The 22,018-nt window shown below is 36.5% G+C and overlaps 2 protein-coding genes across 5 annotated transcripts; one reads left to right on the forward strand and one right to left on the reverse strand.

Moving 5' to 3' along the window:
- The first annotated feature begins 6,743 nt into the window (after positions 1 to 6,743).
- Positions 6,744 to 20,276, forward strand: LOC127795208 (uncharacterized). Of its 3 annotated transcripts, none has more exons than XM_052326746.1 (5): positions 6,744 to 7,444; positions 8,507 to 8,577; positions 8,808 to 9,309; positions 9,404 to 9,588; positions 20,131 to 20,276. In XM_052326746.1, exons 1-4 carry the CDS (start codon positions 7,328 to 7,330, stop codon positions 9,584 to 9,586), a joined length of 873 nt encoding a protein of 290 aa, XP_052182706.1. In that variant the 5' UTR covers positions 6,744 to 7,327; the 3' UTR covers positions 9,587 to 9,588; positions 20,131 to 20,276. The 3 variants fall into 3 exon arrangements, with proteins under 3 accessions (XP_052182706.1, XP_052182707.1, XP_052182705.1); XM_052326747.1 differs by having other exon boundaries at positions 20,126 to 20,254; XM_052326745.1 differs by lacking the exon at positions 20,131 to 20,276 and having other exon boundaries at positions 6,745 to 7,444; positions 9,404 to 9,881.
- Positions 11,087 to 18,951, reverse strand: LOC127795207 (uncharacterized). 2 transcript variants are annotated; one of them, XM_052326743.1, is made up of 3 exons: positions 18,589 to 18,951; positions 17,668 to 18,239; positions 11,087 to 12,094 (listed from the first exon to the last, which is right to left on the reverse strand). In XM_052326743.1, the coding sequence occupies exons 1-3, from the start codon at positions 18,680 to 18,682 to the stop codon at positions 11,315 to 11,317; spliced, it is 1,446 nt and encodes a 481-aa protein (XP_052182703.1). In that variant the 5' UTR covers positions 18,683 to 18,951; the 3' UTR covers positions 11,087 to 11,314. The 2 variants fall into 2 exon arrangements, with proteins under 2 accessions (XP_052182703.1, XP_052182704.1); XM_052326744.1 differs by having other exon boundaries at positions 18,498 to 18,634.
- Positions 20,277 to 22,018: the final 1,742 nt, after the last annotated feature.

Here is a 22,018-nt window from a genome sequence, read left to right on the forward strand (position 1 = left end):
ACATTGGCTCTGTGCAAATTAAAAATCTAAGTAGTGATAGTGACGTTTGTTGTCGATGCCATTCTTAAAAAAAGATAAACTTCTTTCTAAAAAGAAATGACAAAGAACTATAAATTCTAACCGATTTTAAGGTAATACATATCTTTGAAAATTAAGATTTCTCCCGTTTGGGTCAGGTTTGCTAGACAGGCATATGGGATGGAGCCCACACCATTTATTTGACTTATCTGCGTCTAGATGCAAACAACATAATAATTTCATATATAGTTGTCTCCTTAATTTTCTAGAAGAAAAAATGGTTATTTTATTACCATATAAGTTTAAGTAAAAAACGATGTAAGCAATTAAGAAGATAAAATTATCTTTTAGATTAGTTTGATATAATGCAAATACCATAGTCAAAGTTTAAATTTTTACGGAGACGAGCTTAAATAATTTTTTATTTTTTTATTAAATACATGTGGTTTATAAACTATCATGTGAAACTGATAAAGTTTATTTCTAAAATGATTTGAATTTTAGTGACATAGAAAATTGCCATCACAAGAGGTGAGTCTCGTATCAAAAATTTTATTTACCCGTCCTCACCCTCGAGTTTTAAGATTTTGCGTTTATCCCTTATATATAACTTTCATGATTTATTTCATGTACCCAGGTCTTTTAAGATTTTTTTAAAACTAATTTTGTAGGGTTGAGAATTTGTTATACTATAGAAAAAATAAGTTTAATGCTTTCATAAAAAGAAATATCCATTTATTTTTATTTAAATATTATATTTTAATTGAGCCTGGTATGAGCCCAAAAATAATGAAATAGCCCACAGCACATTGTGTAATACCCCATACCTGTGCGAGGTCATTGCGTAATTTAGATGAATTTAAAATATCGAAAAATGGGTTTAAAAGTAAAATAAATCACTGAATCGATCGAAAGGAGTACCTTGGACCCTAGATAATTAAGAAAAATGGTATAGCATCATCAAGTAATATAAGTTATGATTTTTGGTGATGAAAAAAATTGGATCGGGAACAATTTTCGGTACAACTGTCGACCGAGCTGAGAAAACCGAATCAATGTAAGAGATGTCCGAAAAGTCAACGGAGCATGTCAAGGACTAATATTTGATGTATAGAACAACCCATAAGTGATTTCGGGTTGAATCGAGTAGATTTAGGGTCAAAACGATCAATCGGGCCTAAGTACAATTTTTAAAATTTGCTTGAGGGAAGTCAAAATGGTAATTTTTTGGAAGTTTCAAGGAAGAAATGAGAAGTACTAATCTTGTGGGTCTTGGTGATGGTGTTGGGAAGATTAGGGGCTTGAGAATAAGGGTCAAAATGTAAAAGAAAATTTCAAGAGGGCCAAATTGCAATTTTCGAAAAAGCTGCACGCACATGGTAGATCTGGCCGAGATTTTGGCCTAAAAATCCAGAGATTTGGGCAGCAAATCTCGTCAGGGCATGGCCAAGGACGGTCTAAGAGGCGTGTGAGAGAAGTTTTGGCCGAAAATTGGCCACGTGAGGGTCGTTTTTGGCCTATAAATAGTCAAGGGTTTTGGCCGAATTTGGAGCAGCAAATTGCTCAGTTTTGAGGGCGAATCGAGGGAAGCCAATAAGGGGCTTTTGATCCTTGAGGCAAGAGGAGAAATTCTGGTAAGTTTCGTGAATTTTAGAGGTGATTTGAAGGTGTTTTGAGGGTGGTCGGAAAGTCGTGCGTGGTGGCCGGATCGGGACTGATTTTGCCAGATTTGGAGGCCTTTCGGTGGTCGTTTCGGGCACCCAAGGGTACCATTGTGATCGACCAAGGGAAAGCTTCCAGGAGGTGTGATCGAGGTCAAATTCTGGCCGACGACCAACTCGCTGGAGAAGACGATGCGCGTGCAGTGCACGCATTATCCTCACTCACAGCACCACTCGTCCACGCGTGAGGGCTCAAGTATTTTTGGAATTTTTTTATTATTTTCATAAAATTATTTTATGAATATTTATGTAAAAATATTTGAGAAAATAATTGTGTAGATAATTATTTTGGATTATTAGTAATAAAAAAGGAGAAAAATAAGAAAATGTGAGAAAAATTAAGGACAAAATTATATTTTGATGGTTATTGGATGATTAGGGTACCTTGCGGCTTGAGGTGAAGTGACTCGTGCGAAATTCAAGGTGGGCACGCAAATCGAAGAGGCACGCAAATCGAGGCGTACCACGCTTTTTGAGGAAATCAAGTTGTGTCTAAAGGTGAGTGGTTCTATCGAAAAACTCGTTTGTGGCATATGAATGGTTTACTATAAGTGTTCATCCCCGTGGCCAGATTTATTGATGGTTTTACAAATGATTATTTACACCTGTATTAGATTTTGTACGGTAAATTGCATACATTTAGATGTTGATTTTATGCATGTTATGATTTTCGGCATTGGCGTGTTGTGTTGTCCATGTGGGACGTGGGTTGTAATCCTATAACGTGACCCCTGAGTAATAGCACTCGGGATGCATGCCGAGGATTATTCCTATGTGACCCACTTGAGACGGGGTTGAGACGGACTTCACCCTACGGTACTCAAGTGGCGGGGTTGAGAGTGGACACCACCCCGGTTGTTAGCTCAAGTGGCAAGGTTGAGAGTGGACACCACTCCGGTTGTTGGCTCAAGTGGCGAGGCTGAGAGTGAACACCACCCTAGGTTCCATTGAGCAATAACATTAATACCGATGTGTCGTTGATTCCGGGGATAGTGCTGATGTGACACTTTTGGGGCTAGGGTTACCTTAGATTTTGGAATTACTTTTGAGTAGGAACGTAATGCCTAACAATGATAATGGGGTGATTCCCGGGTTCATATGTTGAGGTTGTCCCTCTTAAGAATGATTGGTTTGCCAATGGGTCGGTGTGGTCATGTCACCTTTAGAGAGATTGCATTTTCCCCGGTTAGAGCTAAGTGCTATGTGGGATTTTCTTAGGCTAGGGCATGTCAGGATTTATCGATTTTATATATGATTTTGCATATCTGCATGAAAATATTTTTGAACTCTCACTTAGATGATTCAGCATTTAATTTGGACTATATATGTCCATGGAATATTCAAACGTTCCAAGTGAAATCAGTGGCGCCAAGGGAAAGAATGTCATCAAGATGTAGCTGCTATGTTTAGTTTTTGTCTATGATTACGATGTTCAGAGGTTATGTAATATTTTGATATTTTCATGTGAAACATCGATTTTGTTACTGTAAAAAGAATTGTCAATTATATATCGAGATTTGAATTTTGCTTCCATTGATATGATTGATAATACCTGTCTTAGTCTATTAAGTTTTAAATTTTGATATGCTGAGAAGGTATAATTGGGATTGTCGGGAAATGATTATGATGAAGGTATGTATATCGAGAGACTTATGTTGTGTGTATGATGTTGAAAAATATATATATATATATATATATTCCCGAAATCTCGAGGTAATGCTCATTTTGGGAAGACGAGGCGTTACACATTGGGTAAGTTTTTCATGATGCAGTATCAAGTGAGTGAAAAAAGAAGTCAAATGGCCAAGGAAAAGTATTGAATAAGGGTTTCTCGATGGTCATAAGATTAAGAGACCATGCGGAAGGCTGCGCAGCCAAGTGAAATAGTGAGATATCGCATGGTTAAGGAGCCTGAAAGGCAATGCTATGTAGGATACCATGTCACGCGAAAGGTCGTGTCGCACTAAAAACCATGCCATGCAAGAGATTGTGTCATGCTAGAGGCTATACCGTGCAAAAGATTGAGCTATGATAAAGGTCGTGCAAACAAGAGATCGCACCTACAAATCCCGAGAGACCTAATATCTAAGCAAGAAGAATTGGTCAAGCCTACCTTCAAGATGCTCACCAATAAATCCGGAAGACTACTTGAAATGCTCGTGCGAGAAATGTGGTCATTTAGTTACTTTCATCTCTATAAATATAAGAGTCACCTTTCTTATTTAGGTACATTTATTGCACTACTAAAACTATATAATTCTATTTCAAGTACAAGACTTATTTAAATATCGAAGGATTTACGAGTGACCTTATCTATACTCTTAATCGATTTCTTCTTTTACAAGTCACTTGACAGAAAATCACTTGTTATCAAGTCACCCAACAAAAGGTCACCCACCACTTCATCAGTGCACTCTTCTCCACCTAAAAATCAATTGTTATAACTTAACAACATTAATATATATATAAATGCATAAAATTATATGTATGCCTCTAATAAATACATAAAATTATATTTATTCCTCTAAACTCTTTAACCATTGCAATAGTATTTATTATGTTCTATCTTTATTCATAATATCTTGCCACCAAACAAAACTTAAAACTGTCATAATTTGATGTTCTGAACATAGAAGACATGTCTATAGTGAAAATTAAGATTAATCATAACGTGAAATTAGATAGATTATAAAATTACACCATTATTGTATTAAGTTATTTCATGCACTAACATCTAAAATGGAGTGATAATGTTGACTGATAATATAAGAAAAATTATTGTTTTTCTTTTCTTTCTTTTTTTTTTTTTGTTGAGAATTTAGCATTAATTTTCCTTTCTCGTTATGGGCATGTTTGTTGCAGCTTACAAGTTGTAACTTTTAGCTTCTAGTTTTAAAAAAGTGGGTATGTAGTGTTTGTTTTAACTTTTAGAATTCTAGTTTATAACTTTTACTAGCTTTTAGAAGAGGTAGAATGTGGCTTTTTTAAAGTTGGGGTATCCAGCTTCTACAACTTCTGATTAAATAGTTATATTTTTTTAACAATTTTGCCCCTATTTTTAACAAAGAATTACTCTTATGTCCACGCAATCAAGGGTTTCTCTTCTCCACCGCCATCTCCATTTTCAAATCTTTTCTTCTCTCTCGCCATCTCCCTTTCTTTCTATACACTAATTAATTTTTTTATAACACTTGAAACTTATACATATACACTAATTAATTTTTAAATTATCATTCTATAACTATTAAGGATATTATGGATAATTATATAAAAATAAGTTATTTTACAGCTTATGGTATCAAACACCACAATTGTTTAACTACAACTTCTGAGAATTTGTAACAAACAAGTTCACAACTTATTCTAAGTTTTAGAATCTATAATATAAGAAGTTAGAACCTATAATTTTTTTAATTAAGCTGCAAGAAACAGGGTCATGATAACCAATTAAAGGAATGCATGATCTAATCGATTATTATGATTACATGCATAATTGACCGGTCATATATATTTAGGAGAATACATTAAAAAAAGGTATAAAATTGGCTCAAAATTATTTAATTTTACAAAAAATATAAACAGTGACAATATGATTTGAATTTGTGAAGTTAGGTTCAAGTCTTAGAATTATCGTGTTTTTGCATAGTCTCAAATTGCTTGTGTCATCAATTTTAATAAAAAAAATAAATTATAAATAAATATTTTATCTCATTACACAAAATAAAAAATTAAACGCAACGAAAATTCGACTTATTAACTCACAGTTGGGTGCAAGTCTTAATATTATTATAGGTTGATTTGAGAGTTGGGATCTGCAGCTGCTAATTGGTTGCTATGGCATGGCATGGCACCAAAAGACAACAACCGGCCTCCAAAGTCCAAAGTTAGGTGCATTCAAACTATCATCCAAATTGGAGCCCATTGAAGAGGATTTTGACCTTCCCATTTGCCTTTGCCTTTAATTAGGGGCCGGGCATACTCCATTGGAAAATGAGATACATGGAAATATGATTTATGAAAATTTTAAAAAATAAAAATATAAATTTTATAACAGCATGGATAATATATATTTTTTAATTGACTTTGGGGTGCCAATTTTTTGTTAATTTTTCATAAAATATTATTATTCTAATAATATGCATCGTGAATACAATTACAAAGAGAGAGATAAAAAAGAAAAATTAAGTAAAATAATTTATGAGATGGGATATATTAGAGATTTGACTAAAATTTCAAAATTCTTATAGCTAGCTTTTATTAATGGGGTGGGTTGTTATTATTGTTAAGTTATATCATTATATATATATATTTTATATTTAAATTTATTACTCTAAATTTAATTTATAAGAATATTATTAAGATAATATAATGATAATAATTATTTTGTTATTATAAAAGTTAAAATACATAAACACCCCTAAAGTTTGGTATACATAAAACATATACTCTTTTACGTTTTAAAAATTGTAATATTCTTATTATTCAAAATTTATATAAAAATATTAATATTTCATAAATTTGTACAAATTTATTAAGGTCCAAGAAAAATAGGGATGCAACCCCAAAAATTTGGGCAAAAGTGGGAGTCCAATGGACCATTCTAGCCCCCAACTTTTGGGACATGTAATTATGGATATAAGAGTAAAATATAAAAATAAAAAATTGGCCTTATCAACTCAACCTTTAAGGATGCTAGATTATTATTCGTCAAGAAAAATGCTAGCGGTGCCACGTGTAAATATTTGATTATGTATATAAATTTTTTATTCCATTCACCCATAATGTGAACGTGAAAGAGAAACTCCAGAGAGAGAGAGAGAGAGAGAGAGATGGCATCAGAAACATCAAATCCTAAAAACAAGGTGGTGGCCACAGATACAAGAAAGACTGCACCAGACAGATTCCTGTTTCTTCATTCATTTATCTCTTCCTCCCCCGCGCCCCCCCCCCCCCCCCCCCCCCACCTCTCTCTCTCTCTCTCTCTCTACGCGCCCACTTATGTCATCTCTATCCTATAGCAGATGACGCAACCACCCGCAAGCAAAGAACGGAGAACAAGCATGGAAACTCCACGCAAAGAAAGAGTCCACTCCACGACCAATTCTCTCCCTCTCTCTCCAATCTTTCTCTTTTTTGTTTTTCTTTCTTCTACATAAATTCTCAGAGAGAGAGAGAGAGAGAGGAGAGGAGGTGTGTCTGTTCAAACAACCAAACCCACCTCACACCTCACAGAATACTCCTATATACATACACAGCCATAAAAGCGTATTTAGTTGCCACAAATGCCCTTCTGCAACCTCCCAAAAAATCCCCATCTTCATCACTTCACTGTCTCAAAAGAAGCCATGTTTCGCCCCCGACTTACGTGGGCTTTTTGGGCTTTGTCTTGGTCAGCCTTTCACAGAGGAAACAGGGAAACCAAACCAGAACCTTCTCTCTATCTTCTTCCTTTTCTTTTCCTCTCTCTCTCTCTACCCTTTTCTTCCCAAACCCTTCTTTCATATCTATCTGTCTATCTATATCCCCTTTCTCTTTTCAAGTTTATTTTTCTCTCTTGGCTAGTGGTTCTCTGAGTTTTGTTTGATCCGATGTCTAAGAAGATGAAAGGGGTTCTTTTGGATCCATCCTCTAGTTCTGGATTTGATGATGCCAAGGCCAGATTCAAGCATCGGGCCCTGCTTCAGGACTACCAAGATCTAAAGAAGGTAACTTTCTTTATGGGCTTTCTTCATATGCCGATGATCTGTGCTGAGTTCCTTGGAAATTTTCCTCTGGATTTCCGTTTATGGTTGTCTGATCCTTTCCTGTTTTGGGTTTGCCCAGTATGTTTGAGGACCTTTTGCATTCTTTTTTGGGATAATTTTGCCGCTTGGTTCCTTCAATTTTTGTGATGCTGTGTGTTGTTTCTGGAAAGAAATTAAAAACCAAGTTCTTCCTGGTTAAAGATTTTCATAGATCCAACTTCACATGTAATCAGATCTTGTATCTCTTGCCCTGTTCTATTTGCTTATGGTTTATTGGAATACTTTCTCTTAAATCCTTCTTTATTTTGCTTGGACTCCCAAGCTTTTAGTTTCACAGCTTATCCCCCCCACCCACCCACCCCCCCCAAAAAAAAAAAAAAAAAGAAACAAAAACCCTAGTATGTATACTTGTTTAATTTTACAGCCATAAGGATTTGTTATTTTGCTACTTTTTTGTCCAAGCCTTTGTTTCTTCTTCAATTACTCTAGTTTCTCATAGAATTTTTGTGGTTATCTTATCTTTTGTTAGATAACATCATCTTCTTGTGTTTAGAATTGTGTTATCTTTTCTGCATCGATAAATCCTCAATTGTTAAGTTCCATTCTTAGCTTTACAGATGATTTTTTGGACCATTTCCTTTTGTTCTTCCCCCTCCCCATTTGCTGGATAACTTCAGGATACCATGTCATCGTCTTGCTGTGGTATGACAAACCAATCACGGGTTGCCATGTATAGAAATCTTAAATATATGGCAGTGAGTAGTTTTTTCTTAATTTAAAAATAAAACTAGAGCTTGTGCTCATCCATTGCCGTGCATTTACTTTCTGTATACATGATAACGCATGATTAGCTTGTGATACCATGCAAGCGTGATGACGACGTGGTATCACATGTGATCTATATGTTCTTGGGATATTGGTTGGTTCTTTATGAGACAATTAATGTTTTTAGGATCTTGCCTAGGGTTTAAGTTTCTAGATAGAGTTCCAGATTATTTTACTGATAAGCTAAGCAACATGTAGGAAGCTGAAGCCATCCAAAACAAGTTAAAGACAACGAAACAGAGGAAACTAACCCTGTTGGCTGAAGTTAGGTATGATTCTGAAACTTTCATCATAAGTTGGGATTTTTCTAGTTTGCATGCCTTAATATTTCATGACGCGTCTCTTTTAGTTCGGATTTATTCAATCTGCATGCTTTATAGTTAAAATGGCAAAAAAATATTTCAAATTCAAGTTGCGGTCTCCATTTTGCTCTTGATTATATATATAGTACTGGACGTCTGATGTTCCTACTTCAATGTTAATTTATGACTTCTCAAAGGTTTCTGAGGCAGCGATACAAATACATGATGAGAATCAACACCGTGAAACCCCCGCAGGGACGAGAACCGACTCAACCTCGAAAGGTTGAAGCTCAGCGCAAAAAAATGAAGAAACCGAAAACTCACAGTCGAAAGGAAGCCAACCTGGGTAACCTAGCCACATTTTTTGATTTAAACCAGAGCGATAGAGTTTCTAATGCCAAGGAGTCCAGTCCTATTCTTGATCTGAACCACAAGGAGAGGATAAATAGTGGAAAAGATGCTACTTTTAGGAGCAAAACTCCAGTTTTCGATTTAAACCAGCAGGAAAGATCATATGCCAGAATGGAGGCGGCCTTTCAGAAACCAACCTTAATTCTTGACTGGAAACAGAAGGAGAGGGTGTATGGTGGAAAAGAAACTGCTCCCGGAATCCCAGACCCGGCGATAGAAAGGACTTCAACCGGGAGGGAGGAGGCGGTGACAAACCGAGCTCCTATTTTCGACTTGAACCAGATCTCGGTAAATTATTAGAGAATTTATGAACACCAAATTCCTAAATTATGCTAGAGGTTACCTTGTGCTTACAGGTTTTTACACTTGGTTCAATGTTTAGGAAGAGGAGGCCGAGTTACGGGATAGTTATGAACCGAGCAGGTTCGAGGAGCTGAAGAAACTTGGGACCGACGAGCAGCACAACGATTTGAAACTGTCAGTATGTAGGAGCGTCGGGAGCGGGCCAAGTAGGGCCGGAAAGCGGAAGATAACATGGCAAGACCAGGTTGCCTTGAAGGTTTAGAGGTAATTGTTCTTGATAATAGGGGTGGGAGGGTATTCAGGATGCAGTGATCCTGCGTTTAGTGAAAGTTTATATTCTTTCTCATGCGTGATATATTCTTTTTCATCTCTTGCAAAAAAGGGTAACTTAATATATACGGGGTTCTATGAGTGTGATCTGTTGAATATAGAAATGTTGCCTTGGGATCCATTTTCTTGTATTCTGTGCAACTAAGTAGACAGACGATGGATGCAAGGAAGTTTGGAATGTAGCAAATCATGCATGATATTGGAATTGTTTTGTTTTGTTCCTATTAGATTAGATTCCTAGTGGTTTTTGTTTCTTCCAATGTTCTTAGTCTTGCGTCTTATTGAAGAGTAAAGGACAAACTAATTGTTCTCTCATTTTGTTGGGTTAGTTGAATTTGAATATGCTTGGTTGGTGGGATTAGGGTTTGGTGTTCTATAATTTGGGTTCTTGTGAAAGGGTGTTCCCGGGTCTTCTCGAGAACCTTACTAAACTAAATTAATGTGATTTTTTGTTTTTTTTCTTTTAAATTCTTTTAATGCTCCGAACCATTGTGATTGGATGGGCATGATTTGGTTTTTCTTCTTTTAACAACTTGGTTCAGATTTAGTTCTTTTTTTTAAAAAAAAAAAAAACTTTGATTAACATCAAATTGGTTCATTTCGGGTTTGGGTTAAACTACTACTAGGTCTACAGATTGGATTAATTTAAAGCTCATCTTCTTAAAATTACATTTTTCAAACTTGTATGGGGTTAAATTTATTTGCTTTGTTAACCTGGTTATTTATTTATTTTTTCCAGAATTTATATTGTAATAAATTTTATAAATCTTGAGGATTTTTGGTGTGCTATATATTATAGATTATAAAAAATGTATAGATATAATTTCATAGAAAATCCCAATCCAACCCGACTCAAGTTTAAATAGAATATAATAATAAAATAAAATGGTTTCACTTGTTTTTCTTCTTCAAATCACTATTTTTCGTCTGTACCCCCAGAATTGGGAGAGAATTAATGAAAAGGAAATAAGTGAGAAGTTATGTTATTATGCATTAACAAAGCTTTCTACTCAATTCTATTTTTTAAAAAATTCTTGTTATATGTCTATCTTAAAATGTAAAATTGGCACTTACAATTTTTAGTAGTGTGCTTCATTCCTTTCATTTCCATAATTCTCCCAAATTAAAATAAAATATTATTTATCACTTTCCATCTTCTCCCCAGATAAAGAAATAAAATTTTCCGTTTCATTTCATCTATTTTCAATCCATTCCAATTCCAATAATAAATTTCCTAAACAAAACCTTATGATTAAGTCAATTCTGGGCCCAAAATTCTAGATCCAATCACGATTAATTTGGTTTCAAATTTATATAAAACCTGAACCAAGCCATTCAAGATGCAGCGGGTACACAGGAATGAATGCCACACCTAGTTCAATCCGTCCAATTTATGAATAGAAAGGATAGAAGAAGCTGACTTAAGCAAGGAGAGATGAAACATGTCACGATAATGAAAAGAGTTAAAAAGGGAGGATAGATAATAGATTAGAGACTTTTCACATCTAAATTAGGGATTGGGAAAATAACAAAATGCAGTTTCTAAGGTTTCTCTTTAGCATGTCCATCCTCAGCCTCATCTCATCGATCAGTTTATAGAGTCAACAGCCGCATCCTCTGCTGCCTCATCAGCAACATTGTCCACTGTTTCTTTTTGAATCTATTCTGACGCAACTTCTCCATCTTTCTCTATCACAATAACTTCTCTACCTTTCTTGTCTTTAATCTCTTCTGCTGGTACAACTTCTCCATCTTTCTCGCCTTTAATCTCTCCTCCTGGACCTATTTCTCCACCTTCCTCATCTTTCATCTCTTTTTCCACAACTACTACAATTTCATCTTCTTTTATCTCTTTTGCCACAACTTCTTCTATATCTGTTTCTCCTTTGTTCCCCTTGCGTGGAGCATTACCCACATGGGCAGAGGAACCACTTTGATTAAGCTGTTGAAGCCGTCTCACATGTTTCTTACCCCTCTTATGAAGACTCAACACTTTTTTACTGTAGGTTCCAACCTGACACAACTCACACCAGAAACTAAACTTCTGACGTCCAGCTTCCTGTGAGTTCTTGTTCTTTACATCTGAATTTGATTTTTTAAATAATATTGCCTCTCCTGTATTTTTAACCTGCTCGAGTTCCCCTTCCTCGTGCTTCGGGTTCTGATTACCAGGGGGCTTCCCAGAATTCTTTGGGGAAAATCCAATGGCATAGTTCTTGGCTGTCTCCTGGGACGTTTGTCCTATCCTGGACCTGTGTTTCCTCCCTCCAAAGTGTTCTTTCAAAGATTGCTCGCTTGTGGCAGTCACCTGGCAGATTGGACAATTCCACTCTTGTTTAACTTTCTTCTTTGAAGCAGCTAGAGGAAGCTCACTATCACCTTGAACTGGCAGTGTCACAGCTTTACGCTTTGTTCCAGAAGGATTGCCCTCGGGCTTAGCCTGCAACGGAATACTCAAACAACAATCTTAGCCACTATATGAATTATCAAGGCCTTGAAAGCACGGCCCCGGCTTCCAGAACATGCAGTAATACAGTTGTCATAGTTGTAATTCAAACAAACCACATTTCTGCTACAAGTCCTTGACTTGCAAAGGTAAATGGATCGTGTTAGCTCATAAGAAACAATATAAAGCAAACAAAAGCTCCAGTTCATCACTTTTTTGTCTTCTGTTTTTTTCTTTTTTCTTTTTTTTTGGGGGGGGGGGTGTGTGAGTGGGGACAAGCGCCTTTCTAGCAAATTAAAATGGCCTAATCAACCTAAATACTTCCAAAGCATGCATGCACCAGAAATTAAACACAATAGCAAAGATGATAACAGTAAAGACCTCTAATTTAAATTTTTACATCAAGAAAAAAAGTAGAATAGCCCAACTGCACAACATGGTGACAACTTAGTACACCAAGCTGGAAAACAAATTTCAAATCATAAAGAGCGAATCATTTGTAGTGATGCAGCAAATATTAAGTTCATCACTTGTATGTATGCAAGTGTAAGATGTTCAGAAATTCTTCTAGACAAGAACCTGACAATGAATCCAGGAGACACTTCAGAGAAGTATTAAGAACTTAAAAAGTGAAAGTACTCCTTAAAATTCAACACAAGGTTGAAAATCTCTGAAGGAGAACGAAAATAAATTCAACATAAGGATACTGTACACCTCCCTAGCCTCCAAAAACTGAAGCAATAATGAAGAAGGGTTATCCATCTGATTGCACATATAGCATCAGTCCAACCAGGAAGGCAAGGGGTTGCCCATTTACCCGTTTACATACTTGATTTAACAAATTTTCAAATTTTATGCCTATATCTCATTTTTTATACTTGTTTTAATTTTAAATGGGTAATCAGGGACCTATTGGGGGACCCATTGCCATCCCCAGTGTCAAACGCCACCACTTGTTCCCTCTTTCTCAAAATTATCTACAGTCAAAATAGTTCCACGAATGGGAACTTTGATCTCCAAGTAGCCTTCCAAAGGAAGTGCAACACATGGGAAAAGATCCTCTGCTGAATTGGCATCGCATTCAATCCTTTACACAGTTAGAGATGGTTATAAACAATTCCAATAATGGGTCAATTTCCTCATCCTGAAGATTGCATCTAAACTGTGGAACCACACAAACAGTATCTGTGGTTACAAAGACCTATCTGCCTGCCACAACCTCCTCATCATAATCTAACCGAAATAAGTTAGAAAAGATCTATTATCCACCTGACAAATGCAGACTCATCCAAGACCATCACTATACTCCAAACACCATCCATTGTACTAGCTAAGCACAATAATAATTCCAGATTAGCTTCTTCCAAAAAAGATCACCATCCAAAACAAACCTCTACAACCACTTTCCTAAGAAAGCTTAATTAAAAAGCCTAAGTTTCTTAACACCCACACCCACCTGCCAAAGGGACCACATGCTTTTTCCTATCCATATGTTACTTTAATGCATCTTGTGCCCTACCACAAAGAAAGTACCTGTGTTCTCATTTAATTAGTAGATAGCCTTTACTATTAGCTTGCGCAACTTCTTGGACTTGTAGTGGTATAAGAGTGTGATTCAAGTAATAGGATGTTATGACAGTTGTTTGGGTAGGCAGAGACAACACTAATGTTGGAAGACCAAATACCAGAGAGGATCCCTTCAAAGCATACAGCCTTTTACAAAATGCAATCTCTTCCCAAATATATTAATAAACTTTTTTTCCCCTGTAAATGAGAGATTCATTCCACAGAAAATGAGGAAACAAGTTCACAAGCTAGCTGGGGCATACCCCAAGCAAACACAGAAAACAGAAACACAAAAACAAGTTAAACAACAAAACAAGGCGAGATGCCACAACCAAACAAATAAAAAACACAACATGCGGGGCCTAACTGCTGCTTCTTCTTCTTCTTCTTCTTCTTCTTCTTCTGACTTTCCCTTTTGCGTTGGGACTCGGATTTTGGGGGAAGGTCCATAGAGTGTGAGCTGGATAATTCATCTGAATCAAATATTGCATTCATCGAATCTTCTAAAGCATGATTCCCAGAATGTTTGTCCTGTGGGTCCAAAGCACTCATTAAAGGGATACACTGATCTTCCTACATCAAGGAATAGAACCTGTTGACCACTAGAGTATTACTCACCATATCTTGGTAACCTCCAAATCTAGAGGACTGGTCCAGTGAACACCAGTCCTTGCCATGAGAAGGCCCACTCAACTAGGGAGGCCTAATCACTTTACTCAACTCTTCAGTATAAGGGACTTGAGAGAACCCACCATCCACTGCCCCCTTGCTGGTATTAGTGCCTTGGGGCATTTCAACCTTCGAGACATAGACCTGTTTTACTTTCTTCGAGCAATTCACCAAAGAATGACCAAAGACACCACATTGTTTACAAACTGACGGAATCCATTGGTATTCAACTTGAAGTTCGGCAATTTTAGGTTCTCCAGTAAAAACATCAGTTACCTGGAATAATTCAATATGAGCTGGAAATGAGGAAGAAGTGTGAACCTCTACACAGACTTTGGCATAAGCTAGGTGCACCCTGTCTTCCGTCATCACATCTGCAAGAATGGAGCGACCAATAGCACTTGCAATGATAGATAATCCACTGCTAGTCCACCACTCTAAAGAAACATCATAAATTTTCACCCAAAGGGGAATAGATGAGTGGGAATCTAGTGAAAGAAGCATGCCCAATTCCAGCACTTAAGAAATAGGGGTCTACCAGCAAAGAGCCAAGGGCCGGCCTCAAAGATATTCATCATCTGAGCATGGGTCTCAAACCGAAAAAAATAGAAACCCAAACGAATGGACAATACATCTTTAAGCCCATGATGTTTCCAAATTTTTGCAGCAATGTATTGAACTGTAGGAAAAGGTAAGCGTTTCTCTATGAAATAACCAACTAAATTATTAACCCAATATTGCTTACCTTCCTCAACAGCTGCAAAAGGTAGTTGAACTCTAGGAATTCCATTTGCATTGAATGAAGGAGGAACATAACTTACTTTTTTGGAATACGAAGACGAGACAGCCCTGCACCATGGGGCCCGTGAGATAACCGACCCTCTCCAAGATCTGCATTCAGATTAAGACCTAGATCTGAACTGAAGTAAACGGGCTGCTTCATGTTTGCCATATCCACCCGACCCAAGCAGCCCACAATACCCACTTCCTCTAAAGTCTGAACACCCGCATTGGAAATACGAATGCAAAAGCCTAACTTCTGTCTCAGATTCATCCGACCCAGCTACCGCAATTGGCCCACCTTATCAAATTTGAATTTGCCTCTAGATCTTCACGTAATCCTGCCATATGAGAGAATGACTGCACTTGATTGCCATCACCTTTTGCTGAGGCATTAAATGCCTTATTTAATGTTCTTCGAGCATTTAACCATGTGGACCCCACCACATTAATTTCCATCTTGTCATCATAGTGACCAGCGATGACTTAATAAACGGTCACAATCCATCTTTGAGCCTACCACTTCCAACCATGACCTCCAATGTAACACAGACCCACCAGTGACTCCAATGCCATCTGCAATCATCACCGTTGGGTGTAAATGCGACTGATTAAGCTCCGACAAACCCAAATCACCTTGGCCTTGGTTTTTATCATCAAGATATATCTCTTTCTCATGCACAATGACCATAGGCTAGCAAAGCATCTCAACAAATCAGGATGGGCCCAATTTTGTCTTGTCCTTTTCACAGAATCTGAACTTGTCTCCATCAACCATAGGAGCTATCTCACCTTCCCCCAATGTTTCCTAACACGTCATCTCCTTCTCCATCAACGTCTAAGGTAGATGGAACGACATGTTTTCTTGCATGGCTTGAGTACCCCCTCCCTCGTCATCTTCCGCTTATTGTTCTTCCATCATCACCATCGCCTGGAACTGCACGTCTCTACAACTTGGGCTTGTCACCATCACGTCATTGGCCTCCTTTCCCCCCACTGCATCAACTAGTTCTTACTGAACTACCACTAGATAATCTTATTTTGATCCACACCTTTCTTTTATCCAAAAATGAACTTTCCCAACGATCTTGGAGCAAAGCCAACTAGACTATCACTCACTCGACTTGGTCATCCACATTAACATGGACGAACTCCCAGACCTCTCTTGGAGCCCAAGCCCCCAGGTGACCACTGAACACCTCCTCCACTACCCAGGGAACCTTGAACGCAGTGGATGACACTGTCTGGCAACGTTTTGGAAGAAGATGGCGACCTACTATGCATGGAAACGGGGGATTTTCCATGCGTCAAATTGGAAGGGTAGGGAGAAGGGTGCATTAGTAAATTTACCCTGCACCATTTTAGCTTTAAAGGAGCAGCCAAGCAACAAAGCCAAATATGAAGGCTACTACATCCATGACTTTTCCCACATCCACTAGGACAGTCTCATCTTATGTAAGTTAATATGTGAGACCAACAGTTTCAAATTATAATACATCTCAAAATCCTCTATTAGGAAGCCCCATAAAACAAAAAGGTCTGCAATACTAAGACAAGGGCCCATCCATCAAGCCCACTTCAAAGCCTAGAACCCAACATTCCACAACCTTTTCCAACACCAGGTTAGCATCTCCATCACCATGATAGTTAACAAAGGAGAGAGACTTGCAAACCTCAAACCTCTGGAACCATCTAGAAAAGGCCTTTGGGGTCTTTGCACAAATGAGTGAAGAACATAACCATAAAAATGCAATATTAAATCAATCCCCTCCACCCAACACAAAATATTCTCCAAGTAACATGTGAAGTAAAGCCTAGCAACCATGACCATAAGCCTTTGCTCCATGGAGCTTAGACAACAACCAGAAGGTGAAGCTTTGAGTATGAGAATTCACAATCTCATTGGCCATAAGCATATCGTCCAAAATCTAACTATCCCATGGAATGGCATTCTGTGAGTTCGATATTGCCTACCACATTCCTAATTTTAACCTGAAGGGACGCTGACTTCCACTAAAAGTTTTACACACTCCTTGCCAAAATAACAAGAATGCAACTGTTCAGATGGATATACAGCCACACAAGAAAAGATAAAATTAGAAATGAGGTTATTCTTAATAAGGTTGGAATGGCTCCCATTGGAGATAAGATACAGAGAGACAATTAAGATGGTTTGGTCATGTGGAAAAAAAAAAACTAATAGTCTCTCCTGGCAAGGGAGTTGATGGCATAAAACAAGTACCTAGCAAAAGAGGTAGAGAAAGACCAAAACAAACTTGGCGGGAGACAATTAGGTTTCATATTCAGTATATGGGCGTTACTGAAGAAAAGGCAACATATAGAATGAATGAGAATCTAGAAAATTCATGTAGTTTAGCCCACAGTGAGATCAAGGCTTGATATGTAGTTTTTGTTGTAAATTAGGAGAAAATTTCTCCAATACACCAAAGAAAGCCAAAAGAAGAATCTAATATAACAACCACAAATGCAGATGCACGTAGATGGATTATGGATAGTGACAGCGAGAGGTTAGAAACGTTTTAAGGACTGACCAGGAAAACGATCTTCTCTTTGCCAACCACCTCCGATATCATCTTAAGTTCAGAGCTGCTGCGCTGAAAGGGAAGCGCCCCCAAGCCCCCAACCACACCGCGAGGGTGGTACCCCTGAAGCTCCAATGCCAAATCCATCTTCTCTTCGGAGGAGCTTTTGCCTTGAGAAATCTTTGGTTCCGCACGCTGAAACGGCGCCATCTCGAATCCCCCGATACCGCGGCGGCCCTCATAAGGCAGCCTCTCCTGAAGCGACAGCGCCAGCCTCTCCTCAATCGATCTACTCGTCGACAGATAATGCAATTGAGGTAGCCCTGGCTCGAACTGTCCTGAGGCCGGGGCAGAGGTAGACAAAAGCGGGAACCGCTCCCCTCTGCGCAGCGCCATCTCTCTCTCCACCATCATCTCCCTCCTCACCTCCGCCTCCAGCAACCGCTTCCGCGCGATCTCCTTGGCGATGATCTCTTCTCTTATCTTCTCCTTCTCGATCTCCCTCCGAACCGCTTCGCGCACATCGATAGGGTTCCGAAAGGACTCCATCATTCGCCGGTCATCAGGGCCCAAATAGCCCGCTGCAAGTATGCATTAACGAATATCAGCCACAAAATTCGTTAAACTGATATCTTCTAACCAAATCGAAGCCCTACAATCGCTTGCAACTCTATTCCTTGTCAGAGCAAATGCATGAAACGAAAAGAAAGCAAAATCTCAAACATCAATATCCACTTCACTTCAAAAATCTGGCCTTTTTTCGGGTTAATTTTACCGATATAGATATAGATATATATATATAGAGAGAGAGAGAGAGAGAGAGAGAGAGAGACATGTACGCGTGTTCATCTGTACATTCAAGAGTGGAATTACAACCGGAGCCACCGATTTTCTCAGATGAGCGAAAGTTTAGGGAAACATTGTACGAACCTCGTAGGGCTTGCTCAGTGAAGTAACCGAACCTTGAACTCGGAGGGGGATGCGTCGAGGCTTGCCCGGCGGTGGCTCGAAAATTGAACTCCATTCTACGCAGGCGAAACCTAGCTAAGCTAGCTAGCTAGGTATACATATGCGCTTACAGAGAAAGCGGCGAAGGGAAAGGAGGGGGAGGGGTTTACGAACAGAGAGATGGGATTTTAACTTTCCGGTGGACGAGGCTTGGATACAGCGCGTGAAGCGGGAACTTCAAGCAATTGAGTTGTTATCGCATGGGGGAAGACTAGGGTTTTAGATCAAATTGGTCGATTGTATCTTGACATCTGGAAAAAAATAAACCTTGAAGAGAGGATTGGCCTGATAGAAAGCTAATGAAGTTGAGAGATAGTCTCAGCGTAGTGCGGTGTGGTGCAGGAGTAGGGGATTAGCAGCGGAGGAAGCTGTGCGGATAAGGACAGCGCACCTGGCCCACCAGTCAATAAGATTACGATTACAAGCGTACAGTTCCATTCGATTACGGCATCTACAGTCTATCCAGTTCCGTTACAAATTGTGAGAAATGGGACCAAGATCGTGGTGCTTTTCATAATATAAATTACACACGGCATGTCTACGCTTTGTTAGGAGGACAAAAATATTTTTGATATTTTAAAAATGATAGGATATCTTTGTTATTAATTTATTTAATAAGTTAGTTATTTTATTTTTATATATTATTAATTTATTATTATAAAAATAAATAAATAAATAACGTTGAAAACCATTACCGTTAACATGACGGTTAATAATAACGAAAAAAAGTCAAGTGTTTGATCACGAAGAAAAATGATATAAAAGCTAAGAATGAAATTAAATAAGAGTATTTTTAATATTTTTAAAAAATTAACCATTAATTCAAGACATAAGACAAAGGAACATATTTTTTTAATTTTTTTTATAATATAACGTGTGTTATATAATTTTACCTAATTTTATTAGAGATGGTTTAAATTAAATATCGTTTTCAATTATTTTTTCATTCATTTGGTAATTGGGGACTTTGAATCTAGACTCGATTATTTTATATGTAAGTTCTCTCTCTTTATATATATATATATATAATGTAAATTTTTTTTAAATTCAAAACTCTCCGAGGTGTGTTTCCCTAATTTTTATTTTAAAAATACCCTGATCAATTATTTATTAACTATTATGATAAATTTAAAATTCAATACAAAAACTAACATTTGTATTTTAAAATTTCAACAACAACCATCTTGCACATATCAATTAATATATTTTTTTAATAAAATAAAAACTAACCTATAATAAAAGCTCATGATTGTTGTCGTAATTGTGAATTTTTTTAGAAATTTATAGAATTTTTGTAAGTTTCTCAGTTCTTATTCAAAGTTTAATAATTAATAATGTGTTTTACTCATTCAAATAGGAGCTTATGTGCGTGCGTGTGCATCCGTAGGCAAAGGTTTGAGATCCTATTAATTTTCTCAACCATAAAGAATATTTAAATATTGAATTTTCTGTATTGAAGTGAAGGCAGAATGCATTTTATCTCTTTCGCTCCTAAGCTCTAATCGGCAGCATAATTGAAGATGGCGGGTAATTGCGAGATCTTCCTGGAAGTATTAATTGCAATATTGCTTCCTCCTCTAGGAGTTTTCTTTCGTCATGGTTGTTGCAGTGTAAGTGTTCTCTATCTATTTCTCTCATTTCAAAATTCAAAATTCAAAATCCAAAATCCAAAATTTGTTTTTGTTTTTGGTTTTGATTTGCAGTGCGAATTCTTGCTATGTCTGGTGCTGACTTTGTTAGGCTACGTGCCGGGGATAGTGTATGCCGTCTACGCCATTGTTGTCCACGATAGGCATCATCGTAACGATGAATGGCATGCTCTAAATGCCTAATTCAATCTCTTCTTCCTTCTTTATTTATTAGATCAATAATAGTTCAATTGATCTGTTTTGTTTTGTTGCGTAAAAGACTATTTAGGTTGTTTGAACTCTTGTGACTCAATATTTTTTTTTTTACCTCGTCTTTAATTTGCCTGATTGGATATGAATGCAATGAATGTCCGATGATTAATTAAGAGTGATGATTTTAGTCAAATTTGCTATTAGATTTACGCTTTGGTTAATTTTTAGAATTGTTCATGTATATTCAGAGGTAAATATGGGGAAAGATTGGACTAGGCTTCAATCTTATCGGTCTTAGTTTTCAATTAATTTTTTTTTTAATTTTTAAATTATCAGCTCAGATTCCTTAAGCCCCAATTTAAATATGCTGCTCCAAACTAAATTCATAATCTGACCCAAATCAAATCTTTTTGAATTGATCAAATACTCAAACCCATCGGATCCTTCACGTTCTCCCTCCCTTTCTTTACATTTATAGACACTGTTCTTGACTTTTTGATTTTCAGCACATGCATTCTAAATTTCTGAATCCACATAATATATATACATATATATATTATTCATATTCAAATAATGATGATTATATCAGATTTGAACTCAATGATTTGCAATAAATTAGGTAAACATATACATGATTAGGCCCAGAATTAAGTGCAAATTTTACGTACAACACTAAACACATATACACATGATCAGCTGGCATGGCCTTACATTTAGGTAGTATTTGTTAAAATAAATAAGATAAGCTTATACTATTTTTCGGATCAAGATATTGAATAATCAAAATAAGAGTGATAAGTATTTTAAAATTTTTATCAAATTATTTGTTAAATTTTTTAAAATACATTAAATGATATAAGTGTAATTTTTTTTTATCTATAAAGATATATATGTTTATCTTGAGAGAAAAGATATAAGCATATCTAAAAAAATTAAGATAAGAAGTTATATAATTTTTTTTTAATAATTATCAGATAAATTTAATAAATATATTAAAAAAATAAATATATAAAATATTTTTTATATTTAATTTTTTATTTTATATCTTAATTATCAAACACTCTCTTCTCTTATCTCTTCTCTTGCTAGATCTAAAGAGATTTGACCGTTAAATCTTGTCGGTTTTTGGGTATGTTGGTCGATGGACCCTTAAAGTCAAGTGGCTAGCTCTGATCTGTGATGGTCGTCGTTGATGAAACTAGCGTTGGAGAAGATGCAAGGCGTTAAAGAAAAAAAAAAGAGGAAAAAATAATAATAAAAGAAGAAGAAAAAAGAATTAAAAAATTTATTATTAACTTTTGAAAATAAAATTATATATTTATTTAAAATTTTTAAAATATAGTATATTTATATTATAATTGAAAATATACGATAATATGTTATATTATTAAGTGTATAATTTAATATAAATTATTATTAAGATATATTTTAGTAATTTATTAATTAAACTTATTGATTTATTTTAATAGTATAATTTTATTAAAAAGAATTAATTTTATTATTTAATAATT

The sequence above is a fragment of the Diospyros lotus genome, chromosome 2 (genome assembly GCF_014633365.1).
Source record: "Diospyros lotus cultivar Yz01 chromosome 2, ASM1463336v1, whole genome shotgun sequence".
Lineage (NCBI taxonomy): Eukaryota > Viridiplantae > Streptophyta > Magnoliopsida > Ericales > Ebenaceae > Diospyros > Diospyros lotus.

Excerpts from the sequence above, each read along its gene's own strand:
- LOC127795208 (XM_052326746.1), top strand. The coding sequence starts at position 7,328 with ATGTCTAAGAAGATGAAAGGGGTTCTTTTGGATCCATCCTCTAGTTCT. Across the intron at positions 8,578-8,807 it reads ACCCTGTTGGCTGAAGTTAG|GTTTCTGAGGCAGCGATACA; the intron begins GTATGATTCTGA and ends GACTTCTCAAAG. Across the intron at positions 9,310-9,403 it reads TCGACTTGAACCAGATCTCG|GAAGAGGAGGCCGAGTTACG; the intron begins GTAAATTATTAG and ends TTCAATGTTTAG.
- LOC127795207 (XM_052326743.1), bottom strand. The coding sequence starts at position 18,682 with ATGGAGTTCAATTTTCGAGCCACCGCCGGGCAAGCCTCGACGCATCCC. Across the intron at positions 18,240-18,588 it reads CACTGAGCAAGCCCTACGAG|CGGGCTATTTGGGCCCTGAT; the intron begins GTTCGTACAATG and ends GCATACTTGCAG. Across the intron at positions 12,095-17,667 it reads AAGAGAAGATCGTTTTCCTG|GCTAAGCCCGAGGGCAATCC; the intron begins GTCAGTCCTTAA and ends ATTCCGTTGCAG.